The sequence below is a fragment of the Trachemys scripta genome, chromosome 8 (assembly GCF_013100865.1).
Source record: "Trachemys scripta elegans isolate TJP31775 chromosome 8, CAS_Tse_1.0, whole genome shotgun sequence".
Classification (NCBI taxonomy): Eukaryota; Metazoa; Chordata; order Testudines; family Emydidae; genus Trachemys; species Trachemys scripta.
Window position 1 is genome coordinate 107914202 of NC_048305.1, and position 20393 is coordinate 107934594.

The 20393-nt window shown below is 46.7% G+C and overlaps 1 protein-coding gene and 1 pseudogene across 13 annotated transcripts in view; both read right to left on the reverse strand.

The window, feature by feature from the left end:
- PTPRF (protein tyrosine phosphatase receptor type F) overlaps positions 1-20393 on the reverse strand; it is a 412513-nt gene that overhangs the window by 98302 nt on the left and 293818 nt on the right. For 7 of the 13 annotated variants that reach the window (XM_034778805.1, XM_034778804.1, XM_034778801.1 and 4 more), the window contains exon 6: positions 13529-13639. In XM_034778805.1, the coding sequence (XP_034634696.1) occupies positions 13529-13639 (111 nt within the window). Of the gene's footprint in view, positions 1-3309; positions 3322-13528; positions 13640-20393 lie in introns of all 13 variants that reach the window. The other 6 variants (XM_034778802.1, XM_034778800.1, XM_034778798.1 and 3 more) reach the window with 1 other exon arrangement.
- On the reverse strand, positions 16968-17053 carry LOC117882311 (annotated as a pseudogene).

Consider the following 20393-nt stretch of genomic DNA (forward strand, 5'->3'; position numbering starts at 1 on the left):
GCCCGCAGGTCTACCCTCCTCTCTCTGCTCCCCATTCAGCCTGGGAGACTCCGGGCACCAACCAACGGCTTCACACACTCAAGGGTTAACCAAGACCTTTAGAGCCATCACATCTCTCATGTGCTGGAGCAGAGCAGGGCCCCAGTGGAAATGCAACAGAGTGTGTGTGGGGAGGGGCCAGACTTCCAAAGTGAAACAAGGGCGGCAGCCCTGGGAAAGGGGAAGTGAAGTTGTCTTTTCCCACTAGCTATCTTGGCAACAGCAGCTGACTCCTCTCCCCCCACCCCCAGGGTGACCAGACAGAAAGTATGAAAAATCGGGACAGAGTGTGTGTGGGGGAATAGGCACCTATATAAGAAAAAGACCCAAATATCGGGACTGTCCCTATAAAATCAGGACATCTGGTCACCCGCCCCCCCGTACCCTCCCCAAATACAGACCCCCTCTCTCTAGCTCCCACAGCCCCTCTACCCCAAAACTCAATGCTCCTCTCCTCCCACTACCCTGTACTCCATGCATCTGTTCCCTGGTCTCCCTCGGCTCCCAAACCGAATCCCTTCTGCTCTCACTGCCCTGCCATGGTGGCACCAGCCCGATCCCCAGCTCCCAGTCCCCTGGCCAATCACACAGTGGCAGGTGAGGGATGGGCAGGGCAGATTTCTCCCCCAGCCCATCAGTGCTGCCCCCCATGTATGTTCACAAGAGCCTCTGCTGCTGCCTTGTCTCTGGTGTTCTCCTGGGCATGAGGGACCCCCCAGTCTCCCAGCTGCTGCTCCTCTTGTACCCAAACCCTCTGCTCCTGGCTTCCCCTCCTCTTCCCTCCTTCCTGGGTAAAGAGCAGCCGTTCCCAGGGAAGCGGAATGTCTTGGCACCCCAACTCCAAGCCTACTGCCTACAAGTCCCTCTCTTTCTCCAAGCCACTTGCTTGAGGTGGGGAAGGAGTGAACTTAGGAGACAACCTCCTAGAAACAGGATCATTGGGCTGCATGGTTTACGCAGCTGTAGACACCTTTCATCTCTCTCTTTTAAGCAAGGTCTCCAAATCGAAAGGTAGTTACTGGAGCCTCACAATCTATTGTCAGAATCAACAGCAGGAGAGGAAAAACTGGAACCAGAAAAATGCATTTATAGTCTAATCTTGTGCTCAAACAATGCTGTACTATTTATGTTCCCAATGCATCCTTGAATGCTGACATTTTATAGACAATTTCCAAAACAGGGCCTTGCCATTTTTGGATTATATTTCAGCTATAACTTTTAGGTCTAATTATTTGCGCTGACAACCACATATAAAAGAGGATATATCATTACAGTGCTGCAGCACTGGAGACATCAGCATTCAGCATAGTGACATACTAATAGCAAAGTACGGGAGACGGAGATTGGGGAGCTATGCAATTTGCATTCACTCTCTGAAATTTCTCTGATGAAAATAACACAACATTAAGGAGGGGAATAAGAAAAAAGATCCACTGTATCAAGATAAAATAACTCTTTAATAAATAACCTTGTAGCAGTCGCAGAGCAATAATTAAATGCATGGGTGAGCAGTACACAGTTTTAAGTAAAGCTAGAAAAATGTAAGATGTAATTATCAGTGCCAAACAAATTATAAGCACTGCAAATCCCATTGGAATATTTAGAAACTATTTTCTGCCGTCACATTAAATATTTGTGGACGTGTGGATTTTTGATAGGGTGAGAAGGAGAGGCCAATGGAGAGAGGAGAGAAGGAGAGATGATCTGCTCCTCTTGGCTGATAGCCATTTTCTCACTTGCTCAGCTCCCTGCCACTAAAGTGTGTTACTGAAATGCAGACACGCCCAGACAGAGCCAGAGCTTCACTCTTCTTGTGATCTCTGAGCCTTCTCCGCAGCCTTGCAATTCAGTGACATCCGGGAGGCTCTGGGGCTCGGCTTTGGGGTTTTCTCTCTTTTCACTGTTGTCTCAGGGGCGGGTAATTCTAATCGCCAAGAATTCTATATTTAGAGGGAACACAAGAGCCTCTGCCTCAGTACAACTGAAACGGGAGCATGTTTCAGGGAGGGAAATGGGAACTAAGTAAATCCTGCACTGGAACAGCTAAACATGTTCTAATCGTCATTAAAATCAAGTCAACTCAGATGGCTGCTCGGTGGCTTGTGTGAAACAAGCTAGGGTCCCACCAGCTCCTGGGGGCAGGGCTGCACATCACAATACCACCATGCTAACTGGCCCCCGGGCTGAATGGGCCTGCCCAGGACGGATCTATTCTGGGAATTAAACCAGTCACCAGGACTGTCAAACCCAGCACTTTCATCAGTGCTAAATGTGTCACAAATCTCAAAGGCCTCAGCATTGGCCTAGACCTGGCTTTCCATGTAAATGTTTGACCTGCCCATGCCCTTTCCCTGTGTGATTGTTCTTTGGTCCCACTCTGCTCTCAGGGCAATGGAGCTGCATGGGGACAGAGAGAGGGTAAAGCAACGTTCCCTAGTGACCCAGAGCTCCTGGTAGGACAGCAACTGGGCTTGTCAAGGGGTCACCCGGGCAAGGCTGAGGTCAAATTCTGCTACCAGCAAGGCAAAGCGCCAGCCCAAGTGAGGAAGGCGAAGGCAAACCCTGCCACCCGGACATGCAAGGGGGCTCGGAGGCCTGGAGATCCCAGCACGCCAAGGGAGTGAGAACCACAGAAGAGCAGGAAGCCACGTGTAACACAAAGGCACCAGAGCACTGGGCCATTGTCCTCAGCTCCCCCTCTTTTTATACAGGTGCAGGGGAGAGGAGCACTCCAGCCTTTGCCTACAGCCATGATCAAAAGGGCGTTTAGCAATCTAAAAACCCAAAACAATGAAGCAAAAGGAGAAAGTGCAGCTCCTGCTCTCCACCAGCAGCTCACACAGCGAGAGGGGGAGATCAGTCACATCAAAGCTTCCAACTAGTGCTCTTGATCTCCTACCAGGAAACAGAAGCAGTTCAGATGTATTAGCGCAGAGCCTGGTACGGGTAATGGGTGAAGGCAGAACCCCGCAGACGTAGCATGCACTTCTTTCCCCTTAAACACAGAACCCGCAGCTGGTGTTTTGCATGCAAATATATTCTGTGCATTTGAACTCTCAAGCAAGAAAGGCATGCAAGCAGTGTATCAATGCCATCACCAAAGTCATAGCAAACAGTAAGCAGATTTCATCGGGTGCGCTGTGGCCGTGCCTGGCAGGGAGCCAGGGTCTGTAGGGCCCGCCCCTTTCAGGGGTGGCTCTCCTTTCCCTACTGGAAAAGTCCCATCTGACGTGGCGTACTGTAGATGGATAAGAAGTGAAAAGGACCAACCTTCTCGCTGATCTGAGAGATGAAAGTTTGTTTTGTTTGATGGCAGAGTGCGATGAAGATGAGGAGGGAATAAAAAAAAGACAAGGAAAAACACAGAGAGTAAAAACAGGCCAAGCTTCATCTGTCCGCACACCACTGAAACAACAAGACAAGACTGCAGAAGTCAGTCAGGATTCCCCACAACGCACGCACACAGCTTCACACTCGCAAAGGACAAAGCGCTTCCACATGCACTGCTCAGGGACAAGCACCCACTGACCGACTCAAGACATACGGAGACATGGCAGACAGGAGTGTACATCACACCCCAACAGCTGCGGAGCTTTTCGGTGGGCAGCCCCACTCCTGGCCAGTATTCGAAGCACAGACACGTGAACACATGTGACACACACACACGCACGCCTTTAATCACCGCATGGATTTGCTCCAAACACTCCCGTGCTCCCATTCCAAGCATAGAGATGATGGCAAAGGCACTTTGAACCCACTGACCACACACTGGGCAGAGCATAGACATGTAGATCATAACGTTAGAGGAAATGTTCCTGGTGGTAAATGGAAAGTCTTCTACCAGGAAGAGCTGCTCCCCCTCTCCAACCAAAGAGCTAATTGTGGCAGAAAGGTATTAGACAATTGACAGACATGTGCAGTCTCAGCTGAGCTCAGGGTCGGGAGAGCCTTACTGGAGCATTGTGCTGGGAGTGAGAGAGAGAGACAAGAAATCAAAGCAACAAGAACACCCAGAATGAATGTGGAGGTCCCAGTTTTTGTTCCTGCAGGAGAGACAGTAAAAGGTTAGTTACATTTTCCTTAGGGATAAAGAACATCTTATTTCTTTAGCCAGAACGCCATCACTCCAGCTAGAGATCTGTGGCATATTGGCTGTACCCCACCCCTCGCTGAGAGAACACAAAGAGGAGGGCTGATGGTTAAAGAGTGCTTACGAATCACATTCTTTTGTGGTGAGGGAGGCTGTGGGGGGAGAAACCTGCTTTTCAGAAGAAACATTGCAAATTAAAAACCAGCATGTGGTCCAGTGTGTACAGTACAGTCAGTCAGTCACTTCCAGTGATCAAAGAGGACAGGATTTTAACCCACACTGACATGATGTAGAACAGGCAATGAGTTGCTAATATGGGCTGCAGCAGAGGCCTAATGTAATGGAGTGTAATGGAGCTTGGAGGAGAACAGCACTACCGTTGCTTTTATTCCTTTGAGTACCTGATTCGGGGGGACTAGAGCCAGCAGGCTGGGAACTCAGGAGCAAGTGCTAAGACCAGAGATCACACCTCTTGAATGTCCGTTATCAACACAGTCCTGATTCCAGGCCCACATTTCCTTCAGTCCCTTTCAAAGCTGGTATTCTCTCTTCTCCCCCTGTACAGACACAGAGGCAAAACCCCACATACAGTAGCAGGAGGGACGCTCTCATCCCCTAAAGAAATACATCCCACCTTTTGCTGGGGGCTCAGCAGGTCGAGAGGGTCTGAGATTCAGCTTAGCTCATCTCATCTCAAGAAAGAGGTCACACTTCCTAGCAGCCCTTGCACTGAGAGACGAGGCGGTGCTGCAGGCCAGTGCACTGTGCGAGACAATACACGGAAACGGTCCTACAGCCCATATGTTAGCGCAGCGTGTACTAATACTAGCAGCAGCAGCATGCGACTGGGGTACAAATGAGCTGGGGTAAATGTGAGGAAACAAGTCAGTTTTATTGACCCCTGTGACTGAACAGGGCAGTAAGAAGAAGGTACAAAGGCCACAACCCTAATTTAACGGCAAGGTCCAGTAACACATCAGCTGCGGGAGCCGTAGTCGGTCAGTGGGTCACAGCATGCCTTAGTGGTGGCTGCATTAGATATCTACAGTCGCCAAGGAATCACAGATGTATATGACCTGGCCTTCAGGATGGGCAGGCAGACTGATGCCTGCTGGTCCCACCGGAGGATCAGCAGGTTTCCCCTTGGAAATCTCAGGTTGGCACAATGTTTGCTGCATTGTGTAGCTGGAAGGGATCGGGAGGTTGTCAGCATGTCTGGAGGGCTGGCTGCTCTGGCAACGGCTTTCCCAAAAGTATTTACACTTCAGATTAGTTACAGAGGTGAAGGGACTCATGTGAGACAAGCTAGTTCAAACAGATTACTTTCTAGCCTGCCAGACAAAAACAAGTTTCGAGGCCGTTGCTCATCACTAATTGCTGGATTATCTCTTAATCTCTTATTATATTAACGGACTCTAGGACATAACCAGCAGGCTGTTTCACAAAGACTAGACAGAAAGCTCTCTCTCTTCTTTCTTTGGCTAATATTTAAATTTCTGCTGTTGTTACTTTGTCTGTAAAAAGGCTGATACACGCTGAATTGAAAGTTAATTCTCCTTCCAGCTCCCATTCCAATTCTCTCTTATCTCCAAGTCTCTATCCCTGTCACTCCTACGCTGTGGAAGTATGTCTTACCAACAGACCTGTCACCTTTCTACAGTGCACTGGACTTTGAATAGTGACAGTGAAAACTGCAGAGGAATTTGGGCCATGAGGGCACAGAGGATTTAGAGATGTGGTGTGTGTCCGCACCCAGGGGTGCCTGATCAGCCATTGCATGTCATGTGTCCACAGTGTCTCATGTACCCTGAGTGTCCCGAAAGGATTCAAACTCATCTGCCTTTCTGGGAACACTGATGTAAGTCAAGTCACAATGGGAATGACTAGGGGGCAGCCAATCACACCAGACAGAAAAAAATCACTCTCCCCCCAATCGGGGGAGAGACAGCGAGGAAGCCTAAAGATCAAGGCCATGTCAGAGACGTGCCTGCCAGCACAGATCATCAGATGGCTCCAGCACTCCGAACACTGAAATTCCCATGCTGACTGAATCTGGTTCAGACTCTTCCAAGACAGGATCATTTTATGCAGCAGCAGCAATATTCTTACCGCAGCAGCTTGCTTCAGACAGCAGGACTGTAGGGCGGTAAGAGTCTTTGCTTTCGGATATTTGACACAAGAGCGTAGGCTCTTGCAGTAGGGATGGGGCCTGTGCCTAGGATATGTCCACACAGGGCTGAGCACAACGATCACGAGCTTAACAAAATACCGGTAGGTTTCCAAGGCTCCGCAGAGTGGGCAGCAAACAATTTCTAACCCCCCCGAGAGCTCACGTCCAACTGGCACTGCCATTGCTCAGGGAATTCTCCGCGTTTGCGGAGCACCAATAGTGCACTCAGTGCTGTACGAGATAAATCTTAGAACAATAATTCTGAGCTCTTCCAGCGCACGTCGCATCAGCAGATCTCAAAGCGCTTTACATCAACAGGCCCTGCCCAAAGACCTGACAGTCTAAAGACAGAAACCACCAAGACTAGGAAAGCCCAGAGGGAATTAACCTGTTCCTGCTCATTCACACACCTGTATTTTGAGACCCAGGGACTGTGACTTTCCTTTTTCACACTTCTCAACAGCGGAGAACTACCCAAGGAGAAATTGGCTGTTTTATCCCAGATGAACTGAGACTAAGACCCTCCTCCCCCCACAAATACAAATACAGGATGTTCAAGAGCCACAATGGTGGGTGCATTAGCGATAGCGGAGAGACACAAACACCATCTGTTCCTTCCCACTTGTAGTGCACACACACTCATGCACACAATTATAATGGCACAATCTCAGAGCTCCATTGCGTGTGGCCCCTTGTGCATGGGAAATGAGAGGATCTGCGATGTTTAGCTAGTACAGTGATATGATATTTTATACCAGATATTGTGTGTGTGGGGGAAATATAACTAACAAGTCCTACCCATGTAGCTGTATCACATCCTTGGATATCAACCAATTAGATTCCATGTTTCATAAAGCACATTTTATAAATAATCAGACATGGTCCCTAGATTGCACTTTTCACCTGCAAAGGGCTTTGCAAGGAATAATCAGTGGTGAGGTTTATTTATTTAACATCTGTACAGCGCTTTGAGAAAAGGGTGGAGAACTACTGTTTATTTAATAACAATTATTATTAGGGACACAGGAAAACTCTCATATGACGAGAGACTGAGAAGACTATTTGCCTTCTAGAGGAGATGAATAAGAGGGGACATGATAAAAATATTCAAAATAATGAATAGGCCAGAGAAAGTACATCGGAAACGGCTGTTCTCCCTGTCTCACCTCAAGAGCCAGGGGATGTTTGAGGACAATGAAACTGAAAGGTGGCAAATTTCAAACTGATCAAAGGGAACGCTGTAAATTCTTTTCCTCATGAAGCCCAGCTGGCCCATGGAACTTATTGCCACATTATCATTGAGGTCACAAGCTTCGCTGATTTAGTTGGGAATTGGTCCTGCTTTGAGCAGGAGGTTGGACTAGATGACCTCTTGAGGTCCCTTCCAACCCTGATATTCTATGATTCTGTGATTAACAGGATGGAAGGAGAGACTGGAGGTTTATATGGTTAACAAGAATATCCGGAGTTGTTATAGTGCATTCGAAAAACAAAAAGCCACCAGGAGTTTTAAAAGGCAATGGTTTTCAAACCGTGGGTCACGACCCAGAACTGGGTCGCAGAATGGAAGGGACTGGATCACGGTGGCTCTGGTCAGCACTGGCGACCGGGCCATTAAACGTCCCGTTGGCGGTGCTGCCCGACTAAGGCAGGCTAGTGCCTACCTGTTCCGACACCGTGCTGTGACCTGGCAGCGGCCAGCAGCAGGTCTGGCTCCTAGGTGGGGGGGAACCACTGGCTCCGCGCGCTGCCCCTGCCCTGAGCACCGGCTCCGCACTCCCATTGGCTGGGGGAGGGGGGGCGGTGCTTGTGCACCTCTGCCTAGGGAGCCTGACCTGCTGCTGGGCGCTTCCGGAGTGCAGCATGGTCCATGGTGCCAGGACAGGCAGGAAGCCTGCCTTTGCACCCCCACTGCGCTGCACCCTCAGCCCAGAGCCCTGACCCCCTCCCACACCCCAACCCCCTGCCCCAGCCCAGACCCCCTCCCACACTCTGAACCCCTGATCCCCAGCTCCATTGGGTTGAAGAAAATTATTGATGCCTGCAACTGGGTCGCCAGAAAAAAAGTTTAAAATCACTGTTCAAAGGGATGTAACCACCTCTTCTGCCTCATGGTTCGGGCAACACCGCAATGATCTGGGGGAAGCAAGAAACTTTCCCTGCAGACAGGTCATTCCATAGCTACTATTGCAGGGCTTGCTCCTTCCTCTGAACATCTGGGGCTGGCCACTGCCACAGACCAGAGGCCAAACTGGACAGACCACGGGTCAGATCCAATATGGCACTTCCCAGATTCCTGTGAGTAATACATTCTCTCCTGGCCACGCTAACCAGGCCTGGCCTTTGCAACATCTCTTTGGGCCCTTCTCTGGATTTGTACAGCTCCACCAGATCAGCACTAATGAGAGGCACTGACACGGAGCACGTGCTGGAGGCGTGGGCGTAGTATTTCGTAGCAGAACAGTTTTCCTATTATCTATCACCCTTTCTCAAGAACCCTCTGCTTTGATCACTCATCATTTGATCAATGCCCTCAGCTTTGACTGTCCCATCGGCAATGCCCTCAGCTTTGATTGTTGTTGCTACTTTAGCCGGTTTTAATTTTAGATAAGCAAAACATTTCCTTTTGAAATATTTCAAATTCTGCTGCCATTGCTCCAGGCCGACCTTCGTCATTCAGCATCATTATTGTGATGTGCACAGCGCCCACAATGTGCTCAGCACTTTACAGACACACAAATCACAGTCTCAGTCAGGCAGCCAATTTGGTTGGTTAGGTGACTTGGCTCCAGGGAGAGCTCTGGAGTCCGCAGCCACGCACCCGGAGATGCTAGCTGCGCTCTCATCGGATTGCTATTGCCAGGACCAGAGTGACTTGCAATCCTAATTTTATTTTGGTTTAATTTGGTTCCAGGGTGAAACTCGGCACATAAGATCAAGCAAATTCTACCCCCTCCAAATTAAATACAAGCCTGGCTTTTTAAGAGACAAAGCAGGAAAATATACAGGCATCATAATAATACCATTTATACTGACTGTGATCTTGTTTAATTTACAGACGTATAATTCTGTGGCAGGGCCCTCATTTACAGCTGTCTTTTTGAAAACCAGTTTTGCAGGTTCCTGCTCTGTAATGTACAGTATGTGTCAGACCCTTTGGAGTGGAGAATTTTCTGTGTCTGTCTCACCTACCCAGACACCAACGACTTGCTCTAGCCATGCCTTGAAGGTCCAAAAAGTGGCATCTATAACAAAGGCCATTTGCCGGACAATGGTTATTTTTGTCTTACCCCGAACATGTCTGAATATGGAATCTCCTAATCAAACCTGAGGGTACCCTACAGCTACACTCCCGCAAGCAGCAGCATGGGGCCCAGTCTAGAGAATACTGTCGTGCTCTAAGAGGACATTATACCATGCAGTCTCCCCGTCCAGCGGCTTAGTATACATTAGGCTGAGGCCGATCCCATCTGCACGACAGACCAAGGCTGAGGCCAGAGTCAGGTGTTTAGCCTGTGCCTCCCAGCTATGAGAGCCACGGGGAGCCTGGTGGCATGGCAGTGCAAAACCCGTTGCTGACTCACAAGCCTCTGTGGGCGGCTGAAGGCAACCAGAGGCCAAGTGGAGGATGGAAGAAATTTATTTCTTCTGGGAACTGGCACCATTATGCTGGGCACACAACACAGCGATGTAATAACATGGTCCTACTACTGTTATGCCTGTCTTCGCTCCTGCTGTTACATTCACGTATTGCGTCTTGTCTAAAATTAGACTGTAAGAAACATGACTTCGTATGTGTTTGCCCAGCTCTCAGCACCATGGGGTGCCCTGACCCTGAAGAGGACTCCAGGGCGTTACTGTAATAACAGCACACAAACCACAGTCATTGGACTCCCGATCTGCTCTGACAGACTAGGCAAGGGGTCGAAGCAGCATGTCAAAGTGCAGCTGGACAGAAGGAACTGCGTTTCTAAAATGGCCAGGTGAGGCTGTACCCCATTGAGAGCACTATAGATTCTCTCTCTCTGATCTGCAATCCCCCTCTCTTTGGCATGGTCTTCAATGCTTTTGCTTCTCCAGAGAGTGCAAAACATCTCCTGCCAACCATTCTGGGCTGAAGCCAGCCATTCAGCGTGAAGTGCTCTGTCAGTCACACAGGGCAGGGCTGTGCTGTGTGGCGTGGTCCGAGCACTCGCTTTACAGACAGACAGACCTGTCAGCTTAGAAGCAGAACATTTTTGAGGGCAGCTTTTCAGCACACTTATTACAATGAAAATAACAGCTTGAAGGAAAACGCATCCACTTTCCTTTACAAATCCCTTGTGTGGAAATGTTATAACTTTTAATGAAGTCCATCTGTGCTGAAGTGCTGGCTCTGATGGATTCACAGAGGCAAGACACTGCGGAGTAGCCAGCTCCATCCTCCTCCTCCTTTTAGTGATATGGGAAGCCCTGGGCAGCGCCTGGACACTCACTCTCAGCACCCAGGAACTTCCTCTGTTAGTGTGAGGGGCGCGATTAATAAAGATGCTAATGAGCCTGTGCTTTGTAACCCAGGGTTCCCACAAAGCATTTCCTGGGGGATGGGAAAGGGGAGGAAATGATCAAAAACTAGAAACCCCAGGAGCCAAGTGAGAAACAAACATTTGAACTATTAAAAAAACAATAGGCTATAAATGAAAGCAGGCACAAGCACTCCTGAGAATTACCACTGGATGGAAATTAATACCTCTGCTCACAAAGCTACAATAGAAGCAATACTCAGCCACTTTCCAGTAAGTAGCTAATTCCTTGGGTATTCATTGTAATAAGGTCAATCATTACGAAACCATGATGTGGTGGTGGTGTAGCTAGAACACTTAATTCCACTGTAATTTAGCATTAATTAATGTCTTCTCTAGCAAATATGTAGGCACTTTCCAAGGACCCCATTGAAAGTTACCAATTCTTCTAACTAACCACAGTACAGCATAATAACCACATGGGCAGAAACAAGGGATTCTTTTTTATTCTGCAATGCCCAGACATGGGAGACAAGGGAACCATTTTTTTTCAGTTTGATAAAGGTATAAGCTGTGGTTCTTGGTTTGGCTGACTTGTTGAAGCCACTAACTAGTGAATTCATGATGAACATTTTGTTTTGTAAAACACTAGATATTAGATACCTCAGCAATAAATATTATCTGGGAACCAGGACATATGGGGAATTTCATGTGGAGACGATTTATGGAGTAACCTGTCTTCTATATACTGCAGGGCTTTATCAGGATCATGCAGGCTAGAGACTTGCATTGTAAAGATGATGTGCAATAAAAGGAGGCTTGGTCCAAGATGTACACAAAAGGAAAGCACTGGTAAACAGAAAATGAACTGAGCACACGTCTGGAGCATTCTCTTCATGGAGCATCTGGATCCTCTCATCCACGTGTAAACCCATTCTCATCCCCAAGCCCATGCAGACCAGGCAACTCCTTGGGTGCGGCAAGCCAAGTGCTATTGCTTACTGTATTTCTTACAGTCTTAAGGGATTCTCTTGGTAAATAAAGAATGAACATCCATGAATGGGAAACCAGCAAGATTGAAGATGAGGTTTCTCCATCCCTAGAAGCTGCTGCATTCAGCTGAAATACTGGCCTCCTAGCAGTATTTTCCATAGCATTTCTATGACCGACAGGTTATGTTTCATAGACTGATCCTATGTACAGGAAGGAAAACACTCAGCTATTGTGGCACGAAGGCTGAATACCCCCAAAGTCAGTGCAACAACATCCAGTGTGATCCATTCAAATGAACACTCTCTCCCTCAGGGTGTGAAGTGACAACCTGGGGATGAATTTTACTATAGCTGGCCTGAAAAATGAATTTATAAGAATGCAGGGAGTTTAAAATCATCCATAATTATACTGAGAGAGTCAAAGGAGTGGTCCCACTACACAGAGAAAGCTTAATCTTCTGAGCATGTTTAATCTGATACTTTAGTTTGCCAAAGATTCTTGATGTTGCAAAATGAGCCCCCTTCCCTCCCCCCCCCGGCAAATAAGCAAAGAACCCAGTGCAAGAAGCAGCACCTAGAGGCAAACAAAAAGAGCACAAGGCACGAAGCGGCACCTAGAAGCAAACACACAACATGTGACGTTTTATCGTCATCTTCTCCTCTCTTCACACTGACCAAAGCATTTGTAGCTTCCAAGGGTGGCTTTGGGGGTTGTTCTCAAAGGGGAGAGAGAGAGGAAGAAATGAAGATGAGATTTTATTTACCAACAGTTGTCAGTGTCTTGAGTTACTATGTGGAAATAAAGTTGGGTTCTAAACACCTTCCTAAAAAGCTTTAGGTAGCATCACACCCCTTGGGCAAATCCCAAACCAGTTTTCAAGGATTTCTGACCTGGTTGCTCTGGCTATACCAGATCCCAACTAGGGAAGCATTTTTTTTTCTTGATGAACAGAACAGAGTTAATCAACTATTTAAAGACCGCCCCTCCCCCCCCCTTCCAAACTTGTAATTCAGATTTATTTAATTTAGAAAAATAGGTTAGGCCAGAGGTCAATCAGCCGTAAAGTCTGGTCATTTTTGTATTCTGAAAACAAGAGTTTTAAAAAGGCAAGACAATAAACATTAGAAAGTGGTTTCTTCGCATGAACAGCAGCTATGTTTCAGAAGGGTTCTTAGTGTGTATCTTTAATACCCATAGGATCCATCGTCAATGCAGATACAAGATTGACCGAGAAACCATCAAAAAGCTGTTCTGTTCTCTAGTTTTTATGGCTAAACATTCCAAAGCAGGCGGCTAAAGACCTGCTCATCCACAACTGACAAGCCTTGGCTTAGCAGGTGAATGGGACTTTATTTTAGACTTCTCCACTGAAGATTTGTCTTTATACAAGAGAGATTGAAACACCCCTCCTCCCCTTACGTAATTGTGCCACAATGTGAGGAAATTCAAAGGAATTCAAATTCTGGCCTTAGCTCAGCTCTTTTGACAACAGAAGCATCACACAAGCTTGGTGAAGATGGATTTCCAGGTCTTGCTAATTTGAGTCAAGGCTGATGTTATTCAAACATGCGTTTGGATTTAGTTTGTCAAATCTTGAGCAAATGGCTACTCAAGTCACACAATCCACAAAGTGTTATCGATGCACAAAGACAGGACCACATACTTGTTCATTGCAAAGCCACACAGTTCATTAAACAGGGAGAGAGTGACCCTTGGAGAGAGAGCTGCTCTTACCTCGAACGTAAAGGTTAGCTGGAGCAGAGTAGCGGGTTCCTGCACTGTTGGTTGCAACACATTCATATTTGCCTTGGTCTGACTCCTCACTGTTCTCTATTTGCAGAGCCCCTGTGCACAAACAAGAAGACATAGACAACCCAGGTTATGGCAAGTCCAGACATGACAACTGAACAGTTTCACCACACGAGAAACACAGGCCCTACTTGAAAAGTAGCTTTCCTGGGTAAGTGTACCACCAACTGCGGCCCTCAGACTCTCAGTGGGACCTAGCTGCAGCCCCAGGGTGTCCATGCTCTTGTCAAAGGCTGGCGAGGGTGAGTTTTTTTTTAATTGCATGGGAAAACCAGTTATTGATGCCTTTCCACTGGACACAGGTACTTAAATGCACTGCTTAAATAAAGAAAACACATACAGCTCCATGTTAATTACCGCGTTGGCTGGAAAGGATTCCTGTCTAATGAAAGGACCTTTAACAGACTTTAAAATTAGATTTTTCTAATCAAAGCAGCTGAACAAAACGTAGCCTAACCACTGCTGTTTGCTTCTTACGCCTCCACAGTCATGGCCTCTGCTGAACAGAACCGCGGCTTTGCCGCCTGCTCTGCCGGCTCATCCTCCCTCCTCTCCACCAAATCTTTAGACTTGCCTTTAATCAGCTCGCTCCATGCCAGTCCTTTCCTCACTCTCACCTGATTACAGACAGAATCAAACAGCAAAAGCAAACAATCTGCAGAACAAAGGACATCACAGAGTTCCCTTTGCCTTTGTTCCCACTCTTTCCGCCCTGGGAATATTTCACTCAGGCTGGAAGCGTCTCTGGGCACAGAAGGATCTCGTTGCATGTCTAGCGTGCCAGGCACACCGAGGGTACAAATGATAACAACAGCCCCCAGATCATAGCGAGAGTCGCGCTAACCACACGAGACCAAGGCTATGTCTACCCTACGCCTGAACATTTTACATGTAATTTCCAACCCTCTCAGGTGAACTGTGGTCAACCCCCATCCACACTGGCTGTCCCACCCATGTTCACACCAGTTTGGCTGGAATGACATTTAACATTTCCAAGTCTGCTCTCCACCTTGTACGGATGGGACCTAAAACTGGCTGAACTAAACTCTGCTAACTGGGCTGCAGGTGGGGCCTAGATGAAAAGAGGTGAGAAAATGATACAGACCCAGAATACACCTGGTGACCAGAATAAAATGTGACCCGCCACTGTTAAGGTCAAATGCCCAGACACGGCTCTCTCTGCTACTCTGCCTGCTTTCCCACGGCAACAAGGAATTCATTTTTAACGCACCCCCAAACGCTCAGACTTTTCTGGCTCCAGCAGCTTGTCGGAGGGGAACTCTGCTCACAAACCACATACTTGAACTAGAAGAAAACATTAACCCCTTTGCTTGTAAGAATTTGAACCCACTTCCATCCGCCACGGTTCAGAATAACTGTGGAGAGCAGCACTGTGAATAGCTGCAGAAATTGCCATCTCCCTTCTTCTCAGTTCAAGCGGAGGAGGTCAAACTCAGGTTTTCATATCATTAGAAGAGAAGAGAAAGTGATGTGAATCAACCACCGCCACCTACATTATTTAGAAGGATAAATTGAGTCTGTAGCAGAAGTCTGTGTGTCACGGAGAAAAAAAAAATGAACTTCCCGGAGTTCTGCCACATAATACAAATGATGCACAAAGCCCTCGCTGTTGTTGCATTAGGGCTGAAAATGAGGCTTCAGCAAGACAGAGAAAACATGCTACTGCAATCACTCAACCTGCTAGCTTCCCCAAAGCACAGAGATCTCGGGATCCCTTCGGAATGCAGGGCCAGCCCAGCATCTCTCGTGCGTGATTGCTGAATTCAGGGGAAATGTTGGATTTCCACATGCTCAGAGAGGCAGCAGAGTGGGAGGGAGCTTCCTGGCCCTGACAAGCTGGAGAGAAGACCAGACCCTAGAGATGGAAAACACCTAGTGCGTATCCAGGGGCCCGTGCAGGATGGCTCCCGATTGTAGCGTAGTAGTGTTCTGTCCAATTCAGTTTTAAACGTGCCAAATGATAGGGACCCTGTGCCACAACCTAGCAGCACTCACTGGCGGGACGATCTCTCTGATATTTAGCCTATTTTACCCCCTCTTAATTTCCTCCTATTACTCTCTAGTGTGTGTCTTCTCTGCAGAGTTAACTCAGGTGCTGAGCACCCAGGTTAACTTAGCCCAGGCGTGACCACCACACTGCAAAGCCATAGCTAAAATACTGTGTCGTAACTGGAAATGCATTCCCCTGCATGTGTCACTAGGACGTCTAGGAGCATATCCCATGGTTCTCTGTGCTGCAGGAAGCGGAGCTGCTCTAGGATTCCTTCCTGGTGAATTATGGGAGAATTTTTCTGTCCTTCTGGGCACATAGGGGGGTGGAGGGGAGGAGGGATTGTGGGAAGGCACTAGAGGACTATCAGCAGCGATTTATCCTGCATCCTCACCACAACGTGGGCAGGTTAAAAGAACATAAGAACAGCAATACTAGGTCAGACCAATGGTCCATCTAGCCCAATATCCTGTCTTCTGTCAGGGGCCAAAGACAGAAGCTTCAGAGACAATGAACAGAACTGGGCAATATCAAGTGAGTTATTTTTTCAAGGTGTCATTTTTTGTGTGTGGTCCTCTTACCTTTTCTTTTTTTTTTTTTTTAATTGGGGGTATGCATTTAATTTGAGCCTCTTTATGGTGTTTTTAAAAAGTTTCCATGCAGCTTGAAGGCCCTTCATTCTTGTGACTGTTCCTTTTTATTTCCATTTAACTAGCTTCCTTATTGTTGTGTAGTTCCCCTTTCTGAAGTTAAACAATACTGTGGTGGGTTTCTTTGGTATTTTGCCCCCTACAAGGATGTTAAATTTAATTATATTATGATCACTATTACTGAGCAATGCCATTATATTCACCTCTTGGACCAGATCCTGTGCTCCACGTATAACGAAATCAAGAATTGCCTCTCCCCTTGGGGTTCCAGGACTAAGGTTACCAAGTCCAAGTGAAAGTCTCACACTCTGGTTTTAGGCTATAGCCAGAGAAGCCAGCTGGCTTGGGTTGAAAGCACCAGTAAATACAGGGGAGAGGGTTTGTTTGAGGACGCGGGGGGGTGGGGGCGGGAGGTTGGGGCAACACAAGACGATCTCCTCTTTGTTATTTAGCCTAGTAAGTAAACTTCACTGGGGCTTACATGCAAATGCAGACTTATGACCTCCCCACTTTCCTTAACCATTACTTAGCCAATCTATAGGTGCTTAACCTCAAGGCACCCAAATGTCAGAGCTATGGTGGGGGAGGAGAGAAAAAGCAAGGGAGGGATGAAGGAAGAGACTTGCAAAGAGGACTGTTGCAGATGAAACACGATTGCTGCGTGCCATGGCCGGTGTGGACAGGGGCGTGGTTCTGAGAACACCACTTTCAGGGAAAAGTTTTCAATTAGCAATAATCGCGCCTCGGATTAACCTCATTGGCTACGATACTGCCACTATGCTTCAGCAACAAGTCAGGCCCCTGCGCAAGCAACTTGAGATATGTCCAGTACAGCTATGGGCACACGGAGACAACAGTGACCAGGGCCACAGAGCACGGCCTGGAGAACGCTTGAGAGGTCCCAAGAGATGAAGGAGGTAAAAGGAAACCTCCAGTCTGTACCAGAAAAGAGATTCTGACCGCTACAAAAACAAAACCGCCACTAAACAAATGTGAAGAGCCTGCAAAATACTTAATAACAGGAAGCTGCCCCACCATGATACTGTGATGGCAACCAGCAGGGCTGCGAGCAGTGTGTTTCTAGTGGGAAAATGAATGGCGAAGTGATAGACACAGGGAGATCTACATGTTCCCAAATATCTGCAGGGTGTGCATGCCACAGAGGAATTATCGGAAGAGAAACAAGGGGCCAGGCCATAGCTGGGGAAAGGGGCACAATGTACGCTGAGGAGGAGGAAAATCCCCCAGGCAGTGATGCATTTGTTTGCAGGGGAGGGATAGCTCAGTGGTTTGAGCATTGGCCTGCTAAACCCAGGGTTGTGAGTTCAATCCTTGAGGGGGCCACTTAGGGATTTGGGGCAAAATCAGTACTTGGTCCTGTAGTGAAGGCAGGGGGCTGGACTCGATGACCTTTCAAGGTCCCTTCCAGTTCTATGAGATGGGATATCTTTATGGGGGAAAGCCGACTGCTGCAGAGGAGCATGTGGATCGGACAGAGACCCCTCTGAGGGGAGAGTCTAATGATAGAGAATCTCCAGGTTATAGTCAGGAGCAGAGGATGGAAGATGATGAAGCAGGGGCTAGATCAGATGATAAACATTCACATAAAAAATAATCTGATACATCAGAAAAGGGCAGACAAATAAACAGTGACAAGTTTTTAAAGTGCTTGTACACAAATGCTAGAAGTCTAAATAATAAGATAGGTGAACTAGAGTGCCTTGTGATAAAGGAGCATATTGATATAATAGGCATCACAGAAACCTGGTGGACTGAGAGCAATCAATGGGACACAATCATTCCGGGGTACAAAATATATCGGAAGGACAGAACAGGTCATGGGGTGGGGGTGGAGTGGGGTGGGGGGACTGGCACTATATATGAAAGAAAATGTAGAATCAAATGAAGTAAAAATCTTAAGTGAATCCACATGTTCCATAGAATCTCTATGGACAGAAATTTCATGCTCTAATAAGAATATAACATTAGGGATCTATTATCGACCACCTGACCAGGACAGTGATAGTGATGATGAAATGCTAAGGGAAATTAGAGAGGCTATCAAAATTAAGAACTCAATAATAGTGGGGGATTTCAATTATCCCCATATTGACTGGGAACATTTCACTTCAGGACAAAATGCAGAGATAAAATTTCTCGATACTTTAAATGACTGCTTCATGGAGCAGCTGGTAGGGGAACCCACAAGGGGAGAGGCAACGCTAGATTTAGTCCTGAGCGGAGCTGGTCCAAGAGGTAACCATAACAGGACCACTTGGAAATAGTGACCATAATACAATAGCATTCAACATTCCTGTGGTGGGAAGAACATCTCAACAGCCCAACACTGTGACATTTAATTTCAAAAGGGGGGAACTATGCAAAAATGAGGGGGTTAGTTAAACAGAAGTTAAAAAGTACAGTGACTAAAGTGAAATCCCTGCAAGCTGCATGGGCGCTTTTTAAAGACACCATAATAGAGGCCCAACTTCAATGTATACCCCAAATTAAGAAACACAGTAAAAGAACTAAAAAAGAGCCACCGTGGCTTAACAACCATGTAAAAGAAGCAGTGAGAGATAAAAAGACTTCCTTTAAAAAGTGGAAGTCAAATCCTAGTGAGGCAAATAGAAAGGAGCATAAACACTGCCAAATTAAGTGCAAGAATGTAATAAAAAAAGCCAAAGAAGAGTTTGAAGAACGGCTAGCCAAAAACTCCAAAGGTAATAACAAAATGTTTTTTAAGTACATCAGAAGCAGGAAGCCTGCTAAACAACCAGTGGGGCCCCTTGATGATCGAGATACAAAAGGAGCGCTTAAAGACGATAAAGTCATTTCAGAGAATCTAAATGGATTCTTTGCTTCAGTCTTCACGGCTGAGGATGTTAGGGAGATTCCCAAACCTGAGCCCGCTTTTGTAGGTGACAAATCTGAGGAACTGTCACGGATTGAAGTGTCACGAGAGGAGGTTTTGGAATTAATTGATAAACGTAACATTAACAAGTCACCGGGACCAGATGGCATTTACCCAAGAGTTCTGAAAGAACTCAAATGTGAAGTTGCTGAACTATTAACTAAGGTTTGTAACCTGTCCTTTAAATCGGCTTCTGTACCCAATGACTAGAAGATAGCTAATGTAACGCCAATATTTTAAAAGGGCTCTAGAGGTGATCCCGGCAATTACAGATCGGTAAATTTAATGTCGGTACCGGGCAAATTAGTCGAAACAATAGTTAAGAATAAAATTGTCAGACACATAGAAAAACAAACTGTTGAGCAATAGTCAACATGGTTTCTGTAAAGGGAAATCGTGTCTTATTAATCTATTAGAGTACTTTGAAGGGGTCAACAAACATGTGGACAAGGGGGATCCAGTGGACATAGTGTACTTAGATTTCCAGAAAGCCTTGGACAAGGTCCCTCACCAAAGGCTCTTATGTAAATTAAGCTGTCATGCGATAAAAGGGAAGGTCCTTTCATGGATTGAGAACTGGTTAAAAGACCGGGAACAAAGGATACGAATTAATGGTAAATTCTCAGAATGGAGAGGAGTAACTAGTGGTGTTCCCCAAGGGTCAGTCCTTGGACCAATCCTATTCAACTTATTCATAAATGATCTGGAGAAAGGGGTTAACAATGAGGTGGCAACGTTTGCAGATGATACTAAACTGCTCAAGATAGTTAAGACCAAAGCAGACTGTGACGAACTTCAAAAAGATCTCACAAAAGTAAGTGATTGGGCAACAAAATGGCAAATGAAATTTAATGTGGATAAATATAAAGTAATGCACATTGGAAAAAATAACCCCAACTATACATACAATATGATGGGGGCTAATTTAGCTACAAGAAGTCAGGAAAAAGATCTTGGAATCATCGTGGATAGTTCTCTGAAGACGTCCACGCAGTGTGCAGAGGCGGTCAAAACAGCGAACAGGATGTTAGGAATCATTAAAAAGGGGATAGAGAATAAGACTGAGAATATATTATTGCCCTTTTATAAATCGATGGTACGCCCACATCTTGAATACTGCGTACAGATGTGGTCTCCTCATCTCAAAAAAGATATACTGGCACTAGAAAAGGTTCAGAAAAGGGCAACTAAAATGATTAGGGGTTTGGAACGGGT